This window comes from Apostichopus japonicus, chromosome 20 (assembly GCF_037975245.1).
Source record: "Apostichopus japonicus isolate 1M-3 chromosome 20, ASM3797524v1, whole genome shotgun sequence".
NCBI classification, from domain to species: Eukaryota; Metazoa; Echinodermata; class Holothuroidea; order Aspidochirotida; family Stichopodidae; genus Apostichopus; species Apostichopus japonicus.
This window is the reverse complement of record NC_092580.1, coordinates 16,918,020-16,940,512: the sequence shown is the minus strand read 5'-3', so window position 1 is coordinate 16,940,512 and position 22,493 is coordinate 16,918,020. Positions and strand designations below refer to the sequence as shown.

The window sequence follows — 22,493 nt, the reverse complement described above, 5'->3', positions numbered from 1 at the left end:
TTAAACATTTTAGTCTGGTTTAGTCGTGCAAGTAAGAATGATCTTTGGCAACTAGAATCTGTCATAAGAAATGCGGAGCGCCTCATTGTCACAGGCCTACCGTCCCTTCAATCACTCTACCAAGAGGGAACATTAAAACATGTTGAAAATATATTGAATAATGATTACCACCCAGCAACTGATTATTTCAGGTTCCTGCCTTTAGGCAAAAGAATGCATACTTTTAGGGATTCTAAAAGATTTACTGACAGTTTTTATCCTTCTGCTGTGAAGATATTCCATGCGCACCAAAACTGTTAAACAATTTTAAACTTCGTAGACTTTATATTGGATTTGAGGGCATTTATAATATTTTGAAGGTACATTTTAATATTTTGAAGGTACATTTTATATTTTGTTCATCTTAATATTTTATAGGAACATTTTCATATCCATGTGCATTATTATACGTCTTATTTGTTGTTTACAATTTTTAATGTTTTGAGCTCTTGTTATCAACCAATTTCCATTGTATTTTTATATGATTGGCTGAATAAATATCTATCTATTGATCAAAGTCAAATTGAATTGGTTCAGTTTAAAAACCTATGTTCCGCTTGCAAGTTGGTATTACTGCTAAATTCTTGGCGATGGGTCGTATCAGATTTGCATGCAATCATGAAATACTCGCTTTATGAGTAGATGTTAACTGGTTTGGTACCTGCGTCTGGATGACATGATCATGAAACCATAACCATGAATAGTCAATTTGAAAAGGTTTTCTATATTGATGAAGTACAGTTAAAGCTATCAAGTAGACTATGTCTCTAGTGAGTAGGCCGGGCAAGCATGCAGTTGAACTGTACGGCAGGCTGGAAGAACTACCCGAGGAAATCACTTATGGCACATACACTGTAAGCCAGAATTCAGACATCATCACTGCGGATTGCTGATCATTTTTTTTCATAACTGCTGTGATGTATGGTAAGGAATCAACTTTGGGCAAGTTGTGGCCACAGGTAGGGGGGGGGGGCTAGGCTGTTATGCTAATTTAAATAAGGGCACCATGTGCTACAAAATTTGGTTAAAATGATGCACATCTTAGCCATTCTCAGAAACAACCTTATACTCCCCCACCCCCACCCGAACCCCTGATCTTATTTGCACTAAAAACTAGCTGAATCATTACTTTGCGCGTGACAAATTATACAGTGTAAGAGTTAAGTACGCTTTGCGCGTGAGCAGTCCTTTCTTACTTTTCGCCAATGTTGTGTCGCTATTTCAGAAGGGATATTGCAATCTACCGATGCGAGTCTGTTGCGGCCTTCTTTCGAGAAATCATGGATCCGCCATTGGCTACAATTATTGTTTGTGTTTGCTGCTTAGTAAGATCGTTTTGAAGCTTAACCCAATTGCAAATCACTGTGTAGTTTGTAGACGGGTTGTTTATATACAGTCGATTGTATTCTTTGTATTCTTATAGCCATTTATCAGCTAAGACAATTGATAATCAATCATAATGTTGTAGAGCTGAGCTGCAAATCTTCATGTGTTATTTATTTTGAGACAGAAAAAAGGAGAGAAACACAAAATCAAATAAAGTAATTGCTCAAAAGAAGAAGCATTGGGATTTGATGACAAACAATGGTGTCGTTTTATTTTCAGTCATAGAAAGCTGAAGCGCGGCGTACTGATAGTGTTACGGTCAAGTAGTCGGTATGTGTGCAAACATCGACCTGACCTGGAATTCACCTGGTAACACGATAATTTTAATTGTTGGTATAGGATGCCTTCAAAGATAAAGTTACGAAAAAGATCTGCTTTACGTATATATTTTAACCCAGTTCGAAACGGTTGTTAGTCACCGTTAATACAATGAGAATAGTAATATTGTCATTCGATTTAAACTTAAGCTAGAATAATCGGCAGGAAAGCAACCGAAAGAAAAGAAATAGGGAAAGAACGAAACATTAAAGAGAAATACCACAGAGTCCTGTTACTATAATACACAAAGAGTGACCATTTACCACTGTATCAAACTGTTTACAAATGAAATTCAATTTTATACACCGATACCATATGTCGAATATTCTATGCGTATGTTGTATGTTTCCACTTAGCTACTAGCTGCAACTCGAACATTCCGTCGAATCTCTTTGTTGTTATAGCGAACTTAGGTCTTGTTATCCTATTATCATTTAAATTAAAACGAAAGGTTTTCTTATAATGAAGAATGCTGACACAGTGTATCGCACAGTGAAGCCTTGAAAAATTGTCAGGGCGCTTTACGTTGTACGGCAAAAAGCCAGATCATTTGTACGTTTTCATGCATACATCGTGCATTCGACTTTGAATTTTGATTTTACCCGTTTTTCTTAAGAGTATGGTGTACTTTGCACAAACGGAGACATGTAATTGCGACCATAATGGTAAGTACTATACTCCTGACCTAAGAATCAACTTTGAAAACTTGTATTCGCCTCTAATGACTCGAGTAGTGTTTTGTGCAACCTTTAATGTCTGGAAAGTGTCATTTGCGGTATCTGAGAGGCACTTTGCAAACATTTTTCTTCCTTGTAGTATTTTAGTGCTCCACTCAGATAGTGTCACAGTTGTCCCTGGAAAATGTCGTGAACCCCCCCCCCCCCCCCATTCCCACACACATCTACTTTTGTGTAATACTTCCATATTAGTCTGTGCATGCAGTTCTCAGTTTAATGTTAATGTTGCAAAGTGGGTAGTAGTTTATGCAAGATAACACATCCTACCTCATGTAGTGAAAGTGCAAAAAGTTTGATGCATGTCTACATTCAGTCACAGCCATCAAATGATGAGATGTTAGCACGAGTAGTGGCTTGAGTGTGTCGTTTTGACTTTAAAGGATTAGTTCAGGTGTCTACATGTTTATCTTTTATTAAAGAAGACAATAAAAGAAACACAATGATGAAGAAACTGTTCAAATATCTTATTCCGTTAAGGAAATATTCAAGTTTAAAGTTCTATCTGATTGTGTATAACTGCTGAAATCAGACTAGCTGTGATGTCACATCCTCACAATTCTGAAAAGTCTTTGTTATTTTATTAAAATGTTTTGTGAGATTTTATGACTTAAAACCAAAAGATATGTCAAGTGGATCTCATATTTGTCAAGGGAAGTATCAGAGATTTAACATCTGAAGAATTTTTTATTCGATTTGTTTAGATTTGTGAACAAATTTAATTAATTTTTATTGAAATATATTCACACATGTTCAGAAAGTGAGGATGTGACATCACACCCTCACAGTTAGTCTTTCTACACCAGTCATTTTCAAAGAAATATATACTCAAAGCGTGATATCTCCTAAACATAGTTAGTTGGTAGTTTCTTCGCTATTCTATTTGACTTTTTGCGCTCTTTCATACAAGATAGACATGTCAGACACCTGAACCAATCCTTTAAGGCTTTGTCCGAACATGGTTAGTGAATATCATTAGGCCTTAAAATCAGTGTTGTGAATATGTTGCAAATGTAGAATGTGTTTGAATATTGCATAAGTCTAGATATGTTAATAGACCCAAAATATTCTACACTTAAGTTATGACCTAGGCTAACCTAAGTTAGACCAAGGGCAAGGCTACGTACATGTACATAGGCCTAAGTTAGGATAAACCTATTTTCATGGATTGTTAGTGATAAGCCAAGGACATCATAACCGTCATCCCATGTTATTCTGTGGATATATCGTTAGGGATACAGTTTATAGTAAAATGAGGTGGTGATAATTTTTGTCAATAGGCTTTAGTCATATCGCATCCGAAAGGACAGCCGTAGCCAGTCTAGGGACCTAGGCTAACTATATCCAGTGAATGCAGCAGCTGAGCAGACGACACTACTAAAGTAATTAGATTCCTATGTAATTGCTTCTACGATCGCTTCTTAAGAATAACATGTGAAACTGCAGTCCAATGCCGCATTTTTGACGATTTTGGCACCTAAGTGCGGCACGCGATACCACCATGTCGAGTGATTTATGTCAACTCGCGAGTTCCTGCTTGCGGGAAGATCACATATACATGCTATGATCACATATACGAGTTCCTGCTTGCGGGAAGATCACATATACATACACACATACATACAACTTGTGTGGCTTCACTATAAGTCGCATGACGTCATTCTCGCTACTTCAATTTCTATGATATATGCATATTAGAGTTCATCGTTAATCAATCCATAGAGTTGTCCTCTACCGCCCTCCTCTCCCAATTAGAGGAAAGGGGGGGGGGGTAAATAAATTAGTTTCATACATCGAAGGTTTATTGGGAGTCGAACTGCCGGGTTACAGGTGTTAAATCCTAGAAAGAGCTTGCCTTCTGCAAGGTAAGGATGAAATTTTCTTGAATCCAGTGAATGTTGGACTGAAAGGTAACCGTCGCAAAAAGGGTACTCCATTGATCCAAGCCATTCCAAATGGTAGGTTGTAGCAGGGTGAATCTTCGGTGGTTTGGTTCTCCTCAGTTCCCCAGTTTATTCCCCTTTCTTCAGGTGTACCTGTAGCAACGATTATGAAAGAGAAAGATATATGTTTACTGTTTGTACATATAATTATAAATAGTATCAACATAGAACAGAAGAATAACTCAGACGTGAATTCAACTAAAATATTGATAGTTTTCATATCTCAGAAAAGCTATGAATTAAAAGCCTCTGCATTTTGTTATTATGCATACATTTTTTTTACCCCTTTAAGTTATTCCACGTAATTCTGGGTTTCAACCAAAATGCCGTTTTCATATATATATCTCCTCTTTTGGGACACCCAACGTACGGAATTGCCACCGTAGGGCTGTAAGCCCTTCGTATTGGAAAATCATTAGATGACTGAATATGTTGTATATATGTTTAGTTTATAATTAACTGAAAACAATTTTCTTTTATACGAAGAATTTATTGCATTAATTAATTATGGGAATACTTACCCCTTACAAAGTTATCGAGGAGGCAAGCAGTTATTCCTCCGATAAGCATGCTACTCCCGAGAGTAACTTCCAACACTTGGTCTAAAACATCTGATCCTGGAGTTAACAATGTAAAGAGATTTATACATAGTTTGAAGGACTCTGTCTTCTTATATAAGCTTTACTGAGAGACTGTATTCCCCCAAAGTCAGTTTAAATTACTTATAGTACGCCCTCACAAAATGGAAGCGCAGATAGCTCACCGATTATAATTGTGGTAACTGCCGCTTGTAACCGTAGGGATTAGATATTGTATACAGTGCGCGTGCGCGCTATAATATTGGCATGCCTGGCTAAGTGAATGATACCTAGATGGCTGGACGTTGAAACTTAGAGTTTCATATAGTCTGTACATTTGCAGTTTCACAGGCTAGCTGCGTAGCGAACTTATTCTAAGCCTGTCACGGCACTTACAAGCGCCCTCACTTTCTAGGTACCTACAGGCCATACTCCCTGGCATGGTGTGTTGTTCGCCCAAGAAATAACACCATGAACAACCGAAAAGTTCTTTCTAAAACTACAAGCACTCCACGCGCAATGCAATACAGTGTATATGCAGTCCTAGTTGAGTTACCATTTGCAATCATGACTCGCAGTGCTTTATGATTGCTTCGTGCATATTGAGGTGGTTCATAATTTACCAAGTTGTACTGTTTCAACAAATAAAACCAATCATTGAGGATACTGTTGTATAGTCATCCTCATAATCACCCAGTTTGACCAGTGGCGGAGCTAGAGGTATTAGTCAGGAGGGGCGAGAATGGTCTATAGGGGCGCTTTTGACACTATGTAAGCGGAGCGCCACCACAGGTTGGCGCGTAGCGTACAGAAAGTTTTTGAGTATAGATACTCCCTAGATCGCCGAAAATGACCATTTCCGGGCCTGGCTAATTTGCAGATAAACGAAGAATTAATAGGTGTCATCGCCAAATTACACCAACAAAATGTGACAAATGTCAATAGGTAGATGAGAGCGCAATAAAAAAGTCAATAATCGCGAATAAGTAAAAAGTGGTAAAGAGCTGAGAAGGGCGCCAGCAGTCCATTTGAGTCCGTCGGGGGGGGGGGGTCATCCGCTCCCCCTCCCTGACTGTATGGACGCTCCGCCACTGAGTTTGACGTAAATTGAAAAGGTATGTATAGTTGAGTGTGCGTTCATTAGTCGTTCAGTGCGCATTCAGGAGTCCGTTGTATTAGTTTGGGGTTTGAAGATTACCTAAACTAGATCACAGACTGTTAAGAGTTGAATTTTCCGTCTTGTTTAGTCGGGCTGACGGCGACCGGATTAAGACTTATGTGTGCTTAATTCTCCCGATATGATGAATGCTTCTGTCAACATATTTATTTTTTATTTTCACATTTATTTGTATAACATTCAAGATTTGTAGTTTTCTGGCTGACAAATATCTCTAACCTGTGTTAAGAGCGTCCGGATTCTTGATGAGGTAATCAGGTACGCCTATCCCCGCAAACACTGCCATACCCAAGATGAACAAATTCCTGGAAGTGTTCACCTTTACATAGCTAAGGTTTGCGAAACCAATGGATGCCACCATTCCTGATAGAAATGAACAAAGAATGAAAGAAAAAGCAAGACTGAAAATAATGGTAAAAAAAGAACGCAAGAGAAAGAGAGAGAAATATCGAAGACGTAAAATAGTTTTCCCGACACTTCTGTATAAAATGCTGAGCTTGATACTGATGCTTGCAGGGCCATGCATCTTCGTCTCTGTTGTGAACCACAAAATTTCATTCAATGTTGGAATGCAGGGGATAGTTAGTATGGTACTGCAAAGTGAAGTAATATGACATTTAAGAAAGTCTTATAGGAGGTATTGTAGGACGTACATTAAGGAGCATTTTAGGACGTATTGCGACCTCCGACATTCCATTTACTCACAAACCTCTGAAAGAGAAAAATGAAATCCCCTAAGGAAGAAGAAGCAATGTTGGCGGCACTGGAACGAGTATAACTTTTGGAAAGAGCTAAAGCAAAACGAGTAGCATTTTTCATAGGTTTGCCCTGTGCAACACAAGATAATAGTGCTAACTTGATGCTATTACAATAAAGGATTATACTTACATCGACGAATGAGTCGTAACAAACAGGTTAAAAAAACAACGCTATAACTTACCATCATTCTAAATTACTGCCTTCAATACGTCCTAAAATGCTTCCTAAGATACTTCCTAAAATAGGTCGTACAATAATTCCTAAAATGCTTCCTAGTAAACGTTCTACAATACATCCCTAAAATACGCTCCTGCACCCCTATCACCACTGGCATCCATATTCTTTTCTATTGTTATGGTACTGAACGACAACTGTACGTTATTTAATGGAAACAGAATACTATGAATGTACAAGAGAATACAAAGAGTTTGTTTTCTACAAAATTATTCTAACCTAAAACCAGAATGGACGAAAAAGCTATAATGTTGTATATATATACCAAATGTGGTTGCCATCATAGCACCAATGATCGGTTCCGGAAGGGCAGCGCAGAAGGATGTAAACTTAGCACAAATACCAGAAATGATGAATAAAATAGCAGAAAAGTAAATAACTGCACGACTCGCTATCTGCGATACAAAGGGAAAGGTGGAGAGAGAGAAAAAAAAACGTCTCTTTCGTTATTCATATCACAAGAACACGTCTTTTTCGCGTACAGTATGTTATGTGCAACTTTAATGCAAATTTGTGATCCCTCCTTTCCCCCTTCTAGAGATTCTGCTATTACCCCTCAAACCAAAAGTAGAAATAAAATGAACAAGACTTAGTACATATAGGCTCATAGTCATTAAAGTTATATTTGCATGGTGCCTTTATGATAGGACACTTGCGCAAAATAGGTTGAACGCTCGATAATAGGCGATATTTTTACTCTCACTGGGGGCTTCTCATTTTTAGATCCAGGTTTGAGAAATCGATACGGCCCTATTTCAGATTGTTACTGATATTTTATCGAGTATGACCATGGAGTTTTCTCTTCTCATGGTATGACTCACTACTGCACCATGGTTTGCACTATAGCTTTGGATTTTTGGTAGAGATTTTCTACCTTAACATTTTCTTCGTAGGGATTTTAGAATTTTGGTATAGAGAATTGTATTCAATATGTTTTTTGTAAGATGCTGGAGGTTTCATAACATATCCATGTGGCATCACTAGGCATAGGTTCACCCCCCGCATTGACAATAATGTTAGTAGTTCTCCTACTAAGCACATTTGTATCTTCGTGTGCAACCCTTTCTTCTTCTAACCTTCTCTTCATCGTTCGTAGTCCGTTTATAAAAATGAAAAAGATTTGACATCTTTGTTCATCTCAGAACGTACACTGATGGAAAAACCCAAAGATTTTTGAGAAACAGACAGACGACATTTACAATTTACAGTAACTGCACTCAAAAAATATCTGGTGAAAATATCCTGGTTAACAATTTTCTAACGTTATCCTAGTTATTGTCTATGTTGGTTAACATAATCCTGGCTACGCTCCATCCGTCCCGTTACATCACATAGCGTTGAACCTGATCTTAACATGTTTGGAAAACAATTAAAGTAAATAAAACAAAAAGGAAAATAATATACGATAAGCTAACAGGAACATTTATATTCCGCTGAAGTTGTCAAATTTGAAACAAATTTCTTATTCGATGCTTTTTGAGCACGCTTTTGCTATATGCCCTAAATGTTTGAGATTTATCAATTTATGGCAAATTAGGGGAAAATATAAGGGCGACAAATGAACTCTTACCTTTGTGAGTCCTATGGTTGCAATGTTATTACTGTAAGAAGTATAACCAGCGCCAGAACCCCACAAACCCGCTGCTAAACACCCAAGTCCCTCGAAGCCGATACCACGATTAATGGCGTGAACTGGTGGTCGTGGAGCCCCACCAATCAAAGCACATGCGTGGTAATCACCAACCGATTCCACGATACCGGAAATGATGGCAGCTAACATGCCGATAAACCCACTGGCAGAGGCTGTTGGAAACCCCCATTGACCTATGAAATTAAAAGAAGAAGGCGAACAACGATTTACCATTCGCAGTGTCAGATAGCACTAATTGGTATTGGTTCAAATAGCATGGAAATAATTCATGGAGAAAATTTCTAATGAATGTTATGGCTGCAGGAAATAGCCTGGAAGTTAGTGACAGGTTTAAACCCCAAGAATGTTTGATCACTTAAAGTTACGAAGATCATCTTAGTCAGTCACAGAGGTTGGGTCTGGACCTGTCGGTTGTATTCACACCATTTAAGCTATGGACCAACCATTGTCAAAACAAAGTAGCATACAAGTGCATTTTAAAACATAAAAGAAAAAACGACAAAATATGTTGGAAAGGAGTTATCAAGCCCAGGCAATTGCCACGCCACTTTAATCAAGTTGCCCACAAATTCCCCATAATGATTATTCAACTTTAATAACAAACACAGGCTAAAAATAAAAGACTACTCACAAATGTAGTAATATGATAGACATTTATAGCACCATGTTGCATCTAAGCCTGCTGCAGTGTAACGTTGTTATGGGCTTTCCTACACATACATGGGCGTCAATAATGGGGAGGGGTAGGGGGACACGTCCCCACTTTCTGAAGAATGGAGGACAGTATAAAACGCCCCCCCCCCCTCCTCCGGTTAGTGACTGACTATTGTAGGCGCTATAGCCCCATCAGGCTCTTAAAGACTCTTGTAACTCATAAAAGGAGCTCAAACATTGTGCTATGAGATTAGTAGTTATTAATGTTTTATTCTCAACTGTTCAACTCCCTAATGAAAAAAAATCAACTGGATTGAAATAAGAATTACGTATTTCTTTTAAAGCGTAAATTCACGTACAAAGCAATGTGACACTGCATGTAAATTATATTGTGAAACTCTAAAAATCCAATGTTCTGTATATGATTACATGTTAGTCTGCATTCCTCAATCAATGTGATAATTAGGTCGGAACTATTCGCCATGTCTCTCCCTTCCCACAAATCTCACAATGGCACAAGGATGATCTAATGGAGACCAAAGTGTAATAGTACAATTTGTGTGTTAGTAGGAATATAGTAAGTGTTGTTCAGGTATAAAAACTCGTTCATCGGAACTCCTGCAATATCCACTTGCAAACAATGTACATAGTATTTCCTAGATATGTATTCAAACCACTGGCTTACACGAAACTTCACACCTAACACCGTGTGGAAAAGAGCTGTAAAACTGATGGATAATGGGTGGTACTATTTAAGAAAAAGTCGCCCAGGAAAGAACCTGGGCACGAAAACCAAACTACCGAACGACTGATCAGCTCTCAACCCCAGTCCCCTTCATCGGGACTGTGACTGTGTGATCATCGTCGGGTGTGTATCATCATTCCCCTCGAATAGGAACAGATACTACACGTGATCTAAGCAAAAAGGCCGAGAAGCGATAATGGGTGGTGAACCATAAGATATATCCTTGCAGGTATTCATAGGCGTGCTTTAAACCATTGCTTCTATAGAAACCAGTTTTTAAGCGGGCATGCACACATGCAGAGAAACTATGGAACTATGAACTGGAGTTTTGTGAAGGTATAGATTTCAAGATAATAAAATAAGTACACCGAAACGGTTAACTGCCAACTCTCGGTGCAACTTTACTTATACTTTGTTATCTGGTTATGCTGCAAAAGCTACGGGATGCAGTACATGGTTGACTCGGTGACTATGTGTCCCCTGTGTTGTTTTTAATAAACATTAGATTATTGTTATCACACAGCAGTAAGCGTATACAGCAACCACTGAAAGATGCATAGAACAAGATCAAAACTCAAATGTATACTCAGAACATCGCCGATGAATATGTATATGGAGGGCTACATGGCAAGCCGTTTACTTTTTAATCTCTATCAAAGGATATCCTCAAATAATTACAGATAGCATTAAAAAGTTTAATGATATCTTATATTTTTAGCGATATCTTAAATTAGTTATATCAAGATATCTTCCTGATGAGACTTTTTAAATCATAAAATGTTGTCATTATGATATCACTGGATCAAATTTTTGATATCAATCTTTAATTTTGTTGATATCTCAAAATATTTTTATATTCAGATATCACTAATACTATTAATGACATCAAAAATTCTTTTACAGATATCAGTGAATGGATAACAGATATCATTAAAACTGACCTACATATCCGGATTTCCGTCATATTTAATGATATTATCAATGCGATGGACAATCATAGGCCAATGTGCATATCACGAATTTTATTTAACCATATGTACATACCACAAATTGAATTCTTTATATCTTTAAATATAGCCTCCATATCAAGAAATTCCGCCATATTTAATATCATCAATTCGATTTGACAATGTGTACATTCCCTAATTCGAATTCTTTATATCTTAAAATTTGGCATACATATCCAAGAATTCTGCCATATTTAATACTCTAAAACTGATGTTACATTTACAGTAATTCTTTAAATTTGGTTATGGACAAATATGCAGAAGGTCAACCTTGAAGAAATTGAATGATGAGCGTTTTCCAATTCTCCGTCAAAATATCCTAGTAAAAAATTCTTACTTAAATTACTATTTATGGTTAATAATACATACTCTGGTAAATTCGTCTTGATTTAAAATAAGATATTGCATCCGTTTAATTAACTATAGGGGCCAATTTTGTGCGTAAGGTAAAGACATCAATATAAATGAAAATGTTGAAATTGTTTTATTAAAACCTTGAAAGTTATATTTCCTGGTATATCTGAACAGTAATGAAACAAGAAGAGTACATCTTAATTATCAACCATAAACAAGAACTTAATCACAATTAGATCATCAAGCGAAGTTCCACGAGGGGCGGTGAACATTTTTTTTTCTCTGAGGGACGGACAAAATGTGACTTAACTTTCAAATCAATTATTTTCAAATTTGAATTGAAACACAACCTTTGACGTATCATGAATAGATTTTGCGCAAGAAAGGACAGTTTAGAATTTTGAGAGACGGACATGTTTTGCGTTAGGGATGGTACACAGTACGTGCCTACCATGCAATTAATGTACAATATAGACTCAATCAAGAACTGTTGCACGGGTCTTTATTGTTAATTAACAATAAAGACCCGTGCAACAGTTCTTGATTGAGTCTATAGTGTACATTAATTGCATGGTAGGCACGTACTGTGTACCATCCCTAACGGAATTGTCACTACTACTGACATTAATGTCAGTAGTAGTGACAATTCCGTACAACTTATAAGAAAAAGCAGGCAAGCCGCAGTGCATACTAGAGTTCTTTGCTGTTTGATAAACTTGACCTGGTTACTGTACACAGTTTTTATTGCTTCACTCTCGCCTTTAATGCCAAGGGTTATGTACCGTATATGCCTGCTTCACTGTAGGGCTCACCACTTATTAAGCTGCTTGCAGATTGAACCAAATCAAAAATCAAAATCCTAGTTTGGAAAACTGAGTACTGTATCTACACTATGATTCTACACTATAGCTAATATCGAACTAGATGTCCACTGTTGCTTTTTTTTTGTCCTATTGCTGAAATAGCAGAATATTTAGATATATTGACATATTTTATATAGATATTCTGTATGGAGTTTTCCTTTGCAATTGTGAAAAGTACCGACAAATTGTTCTGTACAATGCATTTTTGATGTTCCTTGCATGTTGATGTTTGCATTCCACCCACCAATGACAAACTTAACAATTTTAATGTTCTATTTTACTTATAAGATCAACATGTTTTACTAATTACATGTAAAATAAAAACGGAAATGAATAGGGACAGGTCGGAAGTACAGTTGTTTGATACTGTTTAGAGTACAAACAAAACATCTCGTATGGCATTTTTTTATACTACTGTAATTCCCTTACAACATGCTGGTTTATGTGCTCGACGTGCGTATTGACAAATGTCCTGTACAACTTGCCTTTTGTATGTCTCGTACGACATACATACTGATTAATGGACTCTAACCCCACCAATGACATATTTAAAACGCTCTAATTTGAATGTTTAAGCGACATCCAAAACTTGTGGTTTCAATTTATATAGTAACATGGAAAAGGGAGTGGATAATGTACACTTTTCCAACTTTAAGATGTAGGTCAATAGACAAATTGTCTCGTACGACAGGCTTTTTTAATGTCCTGTGCGACAAACTGATTTATGGACTCTGCGCTGCCGATAAGACTGTTTTATTAGGTCTTAATATGCATTTGATAGTTACATCAATATGTTGTTAATTAAATTTAGGCAAATTTAAGTGAATATCTGCAGCCACTTCACAGAACCTTTCACTTTCTGCCAAAAAAAAAGAAAGAAAAGTCATATCAGTGAAGTGCCCTGTACGACATGTCACTGTTCCTTAAATAGCCTATTCCCACTAATAATGTTGATAAATTTAATTGTTATTATAGTTAGTTTTCTTAGAATACAACCTCCCTCCTCACTATCTAGCATATGGAACATCATTAGCAATTACGAGTGTGAATTAGAAAAAATTTCTCCGAATTGTCCCTTACGACACATATGGAATCTCCCATTAACGATATGTACATATACTACTAATTCGAAATGTTGATATCTTTAGGTATGGCGTACGTATCAAGAATTCCGCCATATTTAATGATACTATCAATTCGATTCGTCGATATGTACCTATTCTTAATTCGAATTAATGATATCATTGAATATAATGGAATTGTTTTATATGTACAACGCCATATTTACATATATCTTTAATTGCGTTATAGATATCTGCAAATGATTTCTTGATATCATGAAATGATTTAATGATATCAAGAAATCAATTTTCGGTATCACAAATTTGATTCATTTATTGATTTCATAAATTGGTTTACCGATATATTTTGAACTTGGTTTTAATGATATCACTAAACGATTTACTGATATCTGTAATTATTTGAAACTATCCTTAAGTATAGACGTTAAAGTGTAAAATGGCTTGTCATAGGGTTAGTAGAACCTGTGGATAAGTGGTACCGGTACTTCCCATATCATGTTTCAGAGTACTCGTACTGACAGTATGAACAGTGCCAAGCCTTGATCTGCCAGAAACCTACATTATGTTAATACTGTTTGTACTGTCAGTACGAGAGCTTTGAGCCGGGACATCAAAGCACAGTCAAAGGTGGCCCCAACTGGATGAAAAATATAATAGTCTAACCGGGATATGGAATCCTGATCCAAACCGAGTCCTTTATTGCCTGTGTGTAAACATCCGTTCGCGCCTTGTACCCGTATTCTGATGGGTCTTCTGGGAACACATTCGTTATCGTCAATACGAGACACAACACCCACGTTATGCCAACTGCTAATAATATCTGGAAATGAAAATATGTTCGTAGCACTAGGCAGAGTTGTGTATGACTTAACAAATGTTTCCTGCTTTCGTATTTAATCATTTACCACCGAAGTGATAACACTGCAAGGATGGAATTTTTAGAAACCTATTATGTTAACAATTTCTCTTAGGAGCTGATTGCGACCAGGGAGAGGCGATGGGTAGTGAAGCGGTTGGATTGGGGTAGGTATGTCAAAAGAGCATAGGCTACTAATCATAAGATATTTTTGAAGTTACATAAACAAAACTAGTGGAGAATGTAAGTGTCCTACCGGGAAAAAGGTGAATAAAGCGAACTTCTTCTTTTTCGGGCAAGGTATATCATATTTGTCTAAAAACTGCGAAAATAGCACGACGAAAAAGATGCATCTAGAAAGGAAAGAGACAATGGGCTTTGAGTAATAGAGTAAAACTTTTCATGTGGAAACACTAACACAAAACACTGCTTTTCAATGAATCAAACTTATTTTCAAGTTCGACTGAAACTGTTGGCGCTTTGCTTCTTTAATGTAAATACTACCACTAAAGTAACCTATATATATGCACATATCAGTTTGACCAGTAGGGTACACATTATCGTAAAATTATTGTCGTTTTTTATTGAATGGCCGGAGCTTGATGAAACAGAGTAGAATATATGTAGATTTTTCGTTAGTCTGTTATTATTTATAGTCCTCAGTGTACCCAGGGGACAGTCACACGAAGCACGTACCCAAGAATTGTTGAAAACCTCAAGTAGCCCCTATACATATGTAAGAATTGTCCTTTTCTAAAGTACACTTTTCCATTCTTTACTTAAAAAGTACTCGGCCTTATATTGAACAAAAAAATTCCAGCAGTGGAATATGCGGTACGGAATACACAGCGGGTTCATTTTGTAAGAAAGTTTTGAGGTAACTTTTTGCAGTGTAAAATTAGATGAAAATCTCATATATCACTGCCTCTGGAAGGTAATGACTCCCCTCCTAGTTGAACCTTCTTCCACCGCCCCTGTCAATGTCTTGTGATTTTAATATAAGTCCTTTAAGTTACTTACATGCAAGATATGCCCCAATTTGTTCCACACGCATCTGATGCTATGGGTATCAGGGGTATTGCAATCAGTATAAGTTCTGTTGCAATTGTAATTGGTCCAATGAATGGAAGGAGTAAACCAACAATTCCACTGAAACCAACCACAAGCTGTACTAACGATGCTAGACAAAGCGATCCTTGTATCTACATAGGAGAAAACCCGAGGACAATAAATAAAATACTTAATTTGATATGTTTGATATTTACAAAGCGAACGAACTGATTCGAACGAACTGGCATCTGCGGCAAATGTTTCCTCTCTTTAGTATTTCTGTCAAACCTTCAGTATACCAGTGAAGTATTGCAAAAGGGGATGAAATAGATTTTTAAATAGTCATTCAGCACACTGCTAGAATCAGTACAAAATAGAACAAAACTGTTAGCAAACTGCTTGTCTACTAAAGAGCCTGTGTAAGAGAATGTGCAAAAGTAAGTGGGTCTGACGATTCGATCTTAGCAATCTGAAGAAGATCCTGCTAGGATCGAAACGCCAGGCCCACTTATATTTACACAAAATTAGGACAGATACGAACCGTCGTTTAATGGAGACAATTTACTTTACCCTAAATCTCCCATACCGGTGACGATACCTGTTATATAATCACTTCTTGCGAACTCGTTCATGACGGCCCAACTGACTGGATGATATAGTATGCATGTTGATCAGCATGTATACTCTCAAGGAACTTTATTATTTCTGATCAGTTTTGTGTTTATCATATCATCTGATATGTAGGAGTACAGAATAAGATGCAATCTTTTGTACGAAATTGTGGTATTACGTCAAATTATTGCACTTAAGATATAGCTAGAGATAGAGACAAAGATGTTATATCGTACCACAAGTAATTAATCCATCGAAAGTATAAACTAAGTTCGTCGGCTTTCAAACTCCGTAAAGCATAAACAGTTTTTTTTTTCTTCAACTGGCATATCCCACACACCATATAATAGCTGATGGTTTGGCCTATCTTGGCACACATTTCCATACAGTGACAGTATAGAGTTTAAGACAGAAGAGGACACGCAAGTTTACCAAACTTAATTATGATCCTTTCGATTGCTCCCTCGGAAATTATAAAATGCTTTAATAATATTCCATCCTTCATGATCGCACCATATGTACTTTGATTTATGCTCTTCAACAAATAAGAAGAAAATGCAATTATGGTATCTGAAAATATGCCAAAAGCAATCACTGCATTCTATTATTTTAGGACTTTTAACCTCTCGGGAAACATATATTACAAGTAATAATTGTGGTATGATACATATGAAAAGGCTTACAATAAGAGGACGAAGAAGTGAAACACCAAAGGAAAATAATGAAGGCAGTTACACACAACGAATGTAAGAACTAGTTTGTAATATTGATGACCCCTGTCAACAACTTGTTAATTCTTTTGAGGCCAGTGGTCCATTTACTGGAGAAATTGGGGAAGACGACATGAGGTTGGTGTAGTCATTTGTGTAGGAATTTTGAGAAGTTGACGATGAATTTACACAAAGACTGAGGATCAATAAAGATATTCATAATTTGATAGTAAACATAATTGGACATATACTGTAAATTTAGTTGTAACATATTACATGCCTCGCGTATCCTCTCGAACGCCACTTCTCTTACATATTGAATCTCCTCTTCGGTAGCATTCGCTGAAATAGGATTATCAAAAAAGAGAGTAACAGAAAACATAATTCGGCAGAAGACATCTATTGTCTGCGATAAGAGAAATTACATCGTAATGTTTGAGTTTTGCAGTGCCTCATGTAACCTATAGGACGAATCAAACAAAGAGATATTCCAGTCAATGTTGATTGCTTCTGAAAAAAATAATGAAAATTGTCTACACCTTTAGGTCAAATGTATATACTCTTAGAAGTTTGTATGGCGAATATATGAACTTTTCAAATTTGGTGGTAATTTTTTGAATGCATCTGGCAGCAGTAGAGTAATTGATGTGATTTTGATGAAATATTAATAAAACAGAGAACATTGTTTGGAAACATTCAAAACATTCCGGAGTTCCAAAGATAAATCAACAAGAACATTACCATAGGGAAGTAGATTTTTCGATGAACGTTCAGCGTTATGACATTACAGACCTCCTACATGATCCACTCCGGGCAAGAATTGAGGATTTATACAAATAAAATAGATTCCAATCAATTAACCGTACCTTGTCTTATGTACATGATTGTGAGATGGGATTTTCAACTAACGGTTTGGACTATTTTTCTTTTCCGTATAGCTGTCACGTTGTCTGCCAACGAAACGTCCCTTTAAGAGTAGCATCGATAAAGGATAGCGTACCACTCACGCACTGACGTGACTACCAAAAGGTATCCAACTGATTCATAGTAAATCACGACATCACGGTTATGTTTAGGACAATGAGATGTAGGTTTCCCTTAACATTGTTAATTTGTTTAAGTCGCGAATTAAGATCAATTCAACCATCCGGGACAATAATATTTTAATAAACAAATCTGTTGTGGGAGATAATAATAATAGTCTGTATTCGATTTCGCCCTCGTTTCGTACTCATACTGTGTTACTCGTACTCGTGATGTACTCGTTTTCATGCTGTTGTACTCTTGTCAATGCTGTCGTACTCGTACTTATGCTGTTGGTACTTTTACTTATGCTATTGTACTCATATTCATGCTGTTGTACTCGTCCAATACTTTGTACTCATACTCATGCTGTTGTACTCGTGCCGACACTGTTGTGCTCGTACTCATACTGTTGTACTCGTACTCATGCTGTTATACTCTTACTCATACTGTTGCACTCGTACTCATATTGTAAGCGTACTCATGATGTTGTACTCATACGCATACTGTTGTACTCGTACTCATACTGTTGTACTCGTGCAACAAGTCGTTGAGAGAACTCACCAGTCAGAGGTGTCGGACAAGGACCTCGCAAATTCATCATCACAATTGCAGGTAATACGAAAGTCATGCTGGCACCTTGGACGATCGGCAACCTATGAGAGATATGTTACCATGGAAGTAACTACATATAATTCTGTCTCCTTGACTGCCTGCTGAAGGGAACTGTTTCTACTGACAAATCTTTAAAAAATGATTGGTAACGTTTACCGTCACTTTGAAGATAAAAGGAATAACACCAACAAGCATTCATTATTTATATCCTATATAATTAAATCTAGACATACTATACGTATGTTAGGAGACACTCTCGAAAACGCTACCCCCCCCCCCCCTCCAACAAAACGCATAAGTTCATATAGGGTCATGTCACGTGCCCCCTATAACATCCACCTCTTATAGTACTCCTTGAATGTGTATTCAACAAACAACTAATGTCATAGCGAATACTATGGAACGCGAATAGATCAACCATATTTCGTTAAACTAAGTTTGTTGCTGTCTATACTAACGTTGTTGCTGCTGTTTTACCACGTTGTTGCTCACGATAATGTCTTAACTGAACGTGTCACAACTACATATTAAATTTGAGATTTCGTCCAACCTTCCCTTCTTGAGTTATCGTGCTTACAAGGTTTTCAAAATTTGACCTCTAGTGACCCCAAATGTACTTGAACCTCCAAGACCCCTATCGTTTCTGGTTGAGGTGTGTATAGCCACGTACAGTTGACTGACCTGTGTTTATCATGCCATAGTATTATTGTATCAAAATGGTGGTTCGGGCCATTTCTGTTGTAACAGCTAGTTCTGCTTACACTAACAAGCAGAAATCTAGTGCACTGAAGTCATCGAAACCTCAATGCATTTTGCATTCTGGTTAACATTACGCGGTTGAGCGATTTTGAAAAATTGTGGAAACCTTGTTTTATAAGCTACCGCCAGCCTATCAGATAATATGAGCGTTAGGCCTCATACGAATAGAAGGCTTACCGGTAAATATCTTTTAAAATGTTATAGGCTACGCATATACGCTGTTAATATCGGAACTCAAGTAAAACGACTGTCTAGACAAAGTACCAGCATAAAAGTACCGCACTTGTAACTAATTATAATGCGATCGTATAACTGCCTGTACTTTGTGAATGCGCTACACAATATATATGGCAGATGCCATCCAGTGTCCTAGCTTCGCTGTTTACAGGGGCGTATGGCAAGCCGTTTTAACATTTACCTCTCTATTCTACTTAAGTAGAATTAATTCCACTTAAGTTGAATACAATTAAGCTTTAAATGAAATGAATTGCACTTAAGTAGAATTGCATTTTACTTAAGCTTAATTGTATTCCACTTAAGTGGAATTCATATTAGCTTAAGTTCAAACGGTTTTTGTCTACATCGTATTTTACTTAAGTAAAATACAATTCTACTTAAGTAAAATACAATTCTGCTTAAGTAAAATGCTATTCTACTTAAGCAAAATGGCTTTTCAATTTCACTTAAGCTAAATTGCATTTTACTTAAGTGAAATAGAATTACGCTTAAGTGAAATGTGATTGTTCAATCTATTTCACTTAAGTAAAATGCATTTAGCTTAAGTAAAATGTGATTGGTCAATCAGTATGCTACTCATTGCGTCACTGTACTTGCCGCGAAGTCCGACTTTGTATACTATTATAGGTACCTCACCACGTGTTCATCCGCTCAATAGGTTAACCATTGTCAGGAAAGAGGTAAAAGTACCTAACGTAAAGCTTGCTTAAGCATGTTATCATTTACTGTCATCGTTTTTTCTGCCTTTATATGAAAGAGCATAATTTTAAGTACAGATGGTGTGAAAATAGGGAGGATCGAAGGTGATATAAACCATTTTAAAAATCGTTGGTTAAATGTTGATATTACTCCGAACGAGCATATGGAAGGGTTCAGTGTGATAAACTTGCTCCTCTTCTAGCTCATAATCTAAACGGTCATGATATGGAAGTTTGCAAGTGCCATGATAGGCCAATATCACAGCTATCATGTGGTGGGTAGGATATACCAGAAGAAAACTTCTATATATGCTTGGCAGGTCTTGAAAGTGATGAGTTTAGTGTGTAAGTCAATGGAACAATTAATTGTGATGCGAGACCTATAGAGTTACGTTCAAGACGTACTAGTTACGTAACCATTTGCGGCCATTCCCCCATTCTGCGATACTTCTTTCGTTGGGTATATACGAACATAACACCATACTTAGCAAATGAAGCAAAGCTATGTTTATCACCGAGTCTGAACGTTAGACATTTGGTAAATGCAGCCAGCCAATAAATCGTTGCAAACTGTTGCTGATGCAGTTGGAAAAGCACTTTTGAGGGCAAGGGAACGACTACAATACCACATACCACCAATCAGTGTTACTAGTAGTAAAAGTACCACAAGGCATGGTCCCATGTAAACATTGCCCATAGATCAACCACTTCTCCGCACGAGGTAAATGTTATAACGGCTTGCCATATCCTTCAATTTCACTTAAGCTAAATTGTATTTTACTTAAGTAGAATTGAATTTTACTTAAGTAAAATGCAATTGTATTCTACTTAAGTAAAAAACAATTCTACTTGAGTAGAATACAATTTAGCTTAAGTTAAATTCAATTTCACTTAAGCTTAATTGTATTCTACTTAAGTAAAATGCAATTCTACTTAAGTAAAATTCATTTAGCTTAAGTGAAAAAGAATTACATTTTTACTTAAGCTAAATTCAATTTTACTTAAGTAGAATTGCATTTTACTTAAGTAGAATACAATAAAGCTTAAGTGAAATTGAATTTATCTTAAGCTTAAAAGAAAGTGGTAATTTTACTTAAGTGGAATACAATTAAACTTAAGTAAAATACAATTCTGCTTAAGTGCAATTAATTTCACTTAAGCTTAATTGTATTCTACTTAAGTGCAATTAATTTTACTTAAGCTTAATTGTTTTCTACCTAAGTGGAATTGGTTCTACTTAAGTTGAATAACGAGGTAAATGTTAAAACGGCTTGCCATAGGGACGACCGCCCGACCTTCATTTCGCCTGCCCTGCCACTCTTTCCTCCTCGTCAACTCCGTTGATAGTACCTCCATGCTTTGACCTTGCAGCGATTTCACCAGCAATCCAAATATTCCCGTACATGCAGTGTGCATATCTCGCTAAATTCCACGCAATTGTTTCAGGCCTGTTCGAACTTCGGAGTTTCAACTGCACATGCGCAAATACTGAAAGTTTGTGAAGAAAAGATCATACCACCGTACCTACAACACATAGCCCTAGTCAAAACTCGAGTGTGTCTTGGATGATTCGTTTCTTGCATAACATGTTAGCGGTCTTTTTGGTCTAAACGTTCGTAGCAATGCTGAGCGAGGTTTGTGTATATTCCATTGACCCCACAATCCCTTTCGCAAATCGAAACTCCGAACTGGATTGGTGTTACGAATTTTCTTGCTTGGCGGGTTTAGTAAACTAGTTCAGTGAGTGTATTGCCTACGTACTTCAATATTGTGCCCTTAGTGTTGCTCACTACATCCAACCATAGAGCAACTGATCCAACATTTACCCTGGATGCTATTGCTTCGCAGTATTTGGAAACAACCAGCTCCACGAAAACTATAGTGTTTAAATTACATTTTTACGCAATGTCGATTAAGTATCTCAATCTATAATGACTACTTTGACGATGCATGAATACAGTAGTTTATACACACGAATGTTGCACCGGAATCATGACTTGAAGCACGTGGTCAAAGGGACCGCGAAAAATTACGCAAGTTTGCAACGAAGAATTATTTTTATTAGCCAAACAAATCGCGGGAACTTTGAGAAAACATCATTGGCTGAATCAGGGAGTTGTTATGGAATAACAACTCCCTGGCTGAATTAGCACGAACATCTCTGTAATAGGAATGTTGTTAGCTCTGCAAGGAAGCAACTTGCGGTTGACTGTTATAATTTTTTGAAAAGAAAGAATGATGTTCGAAGGTAAAAACGAAATCGCTTTGACTGAAGCTGCAGCCTAATGATTAGAATCTATGCCAATTGTTTTCACTGTGAGGAATTTCGAGCAGCTTTTTAGTTGACTTTTGGGGCAGAAAATATCTAAACTTGACTTCTACGTCTTAGTTAAACTCTCGCTCATACAA

At 36.9% G+C, this 22,493-nt stretch overlaps 2 protein-coding genes across 3 annotated transcripts in view; one reads left to right on the top strand and one right to left on the bottom strand.

Annotated features, from left to right (window-relative positions):
• Nucleotides 1-359: 359 nt before the first annotated feature.
• LOC139961579 (solute carrier family 23 member 2-like) overlaps nt 360-22,493 on the bottom strand; it is a 29,591-nt gene continuing 7,457 nt past the window's right edge. For both annotated transcript variants that reach the window (XM_071960886.1, XM_071960885.1), the window contains exons 4-13: nt 18,340-18,431; nt 17,033-17,094; nt 15,401-15,582; nt 14,637-14,733; nt 14,188-14,344; nt 8,739-8,992; nt 7,434-7,563; nt 6,395-6,538; nt 4,942-5,037; nt 360-4,513 (exon numbers count right to left, since the gene is read on the bottom strand). In XM_071960886.1, coding sequence (XP_071816987.1) covers nt 4,311-4,513; nt 4,942-5,037; nt 6,395-6,538; nt 7,434-7,563; nt 8,739-8,992; nt 14,188-14,344; nt 14,637-14,733; nt 15,401-15,582; nt 17,033-17,094; nt 18,340-18,431 — 1,417 coding nt within the window. In that variant the 3' untranslated portion in view covers nt 360-4,310. The remainder of the gene's footprint in view (nt 4,514-4,941; nt 5,038-6,394; nt 6,539-7,433; nt 7,564-8,738; nt 8,993-14,187; nt 14,345-14,636; nt 14,734-15,400; nt 15,583-17,032; nt 17,095-18,339; nt 18,432-22,493) is intronic.
• Nucleotides 14,398-22,493, top strand: part of LOC139961578 (ATP-binding cassette sub-family C member 9-like) — a 42,814-nt gene continuing 34,718 nt past the window's right edge. Inside the window, exon 1 of the mRNA XM_071960883.1 lies at nt 14,398-14,547. The gene's annotated coding sequence lies outside the window, so the exon portion shown is untranslated. The remainder of the gene's footprint in view (nt 14,548-22,493) is intronic.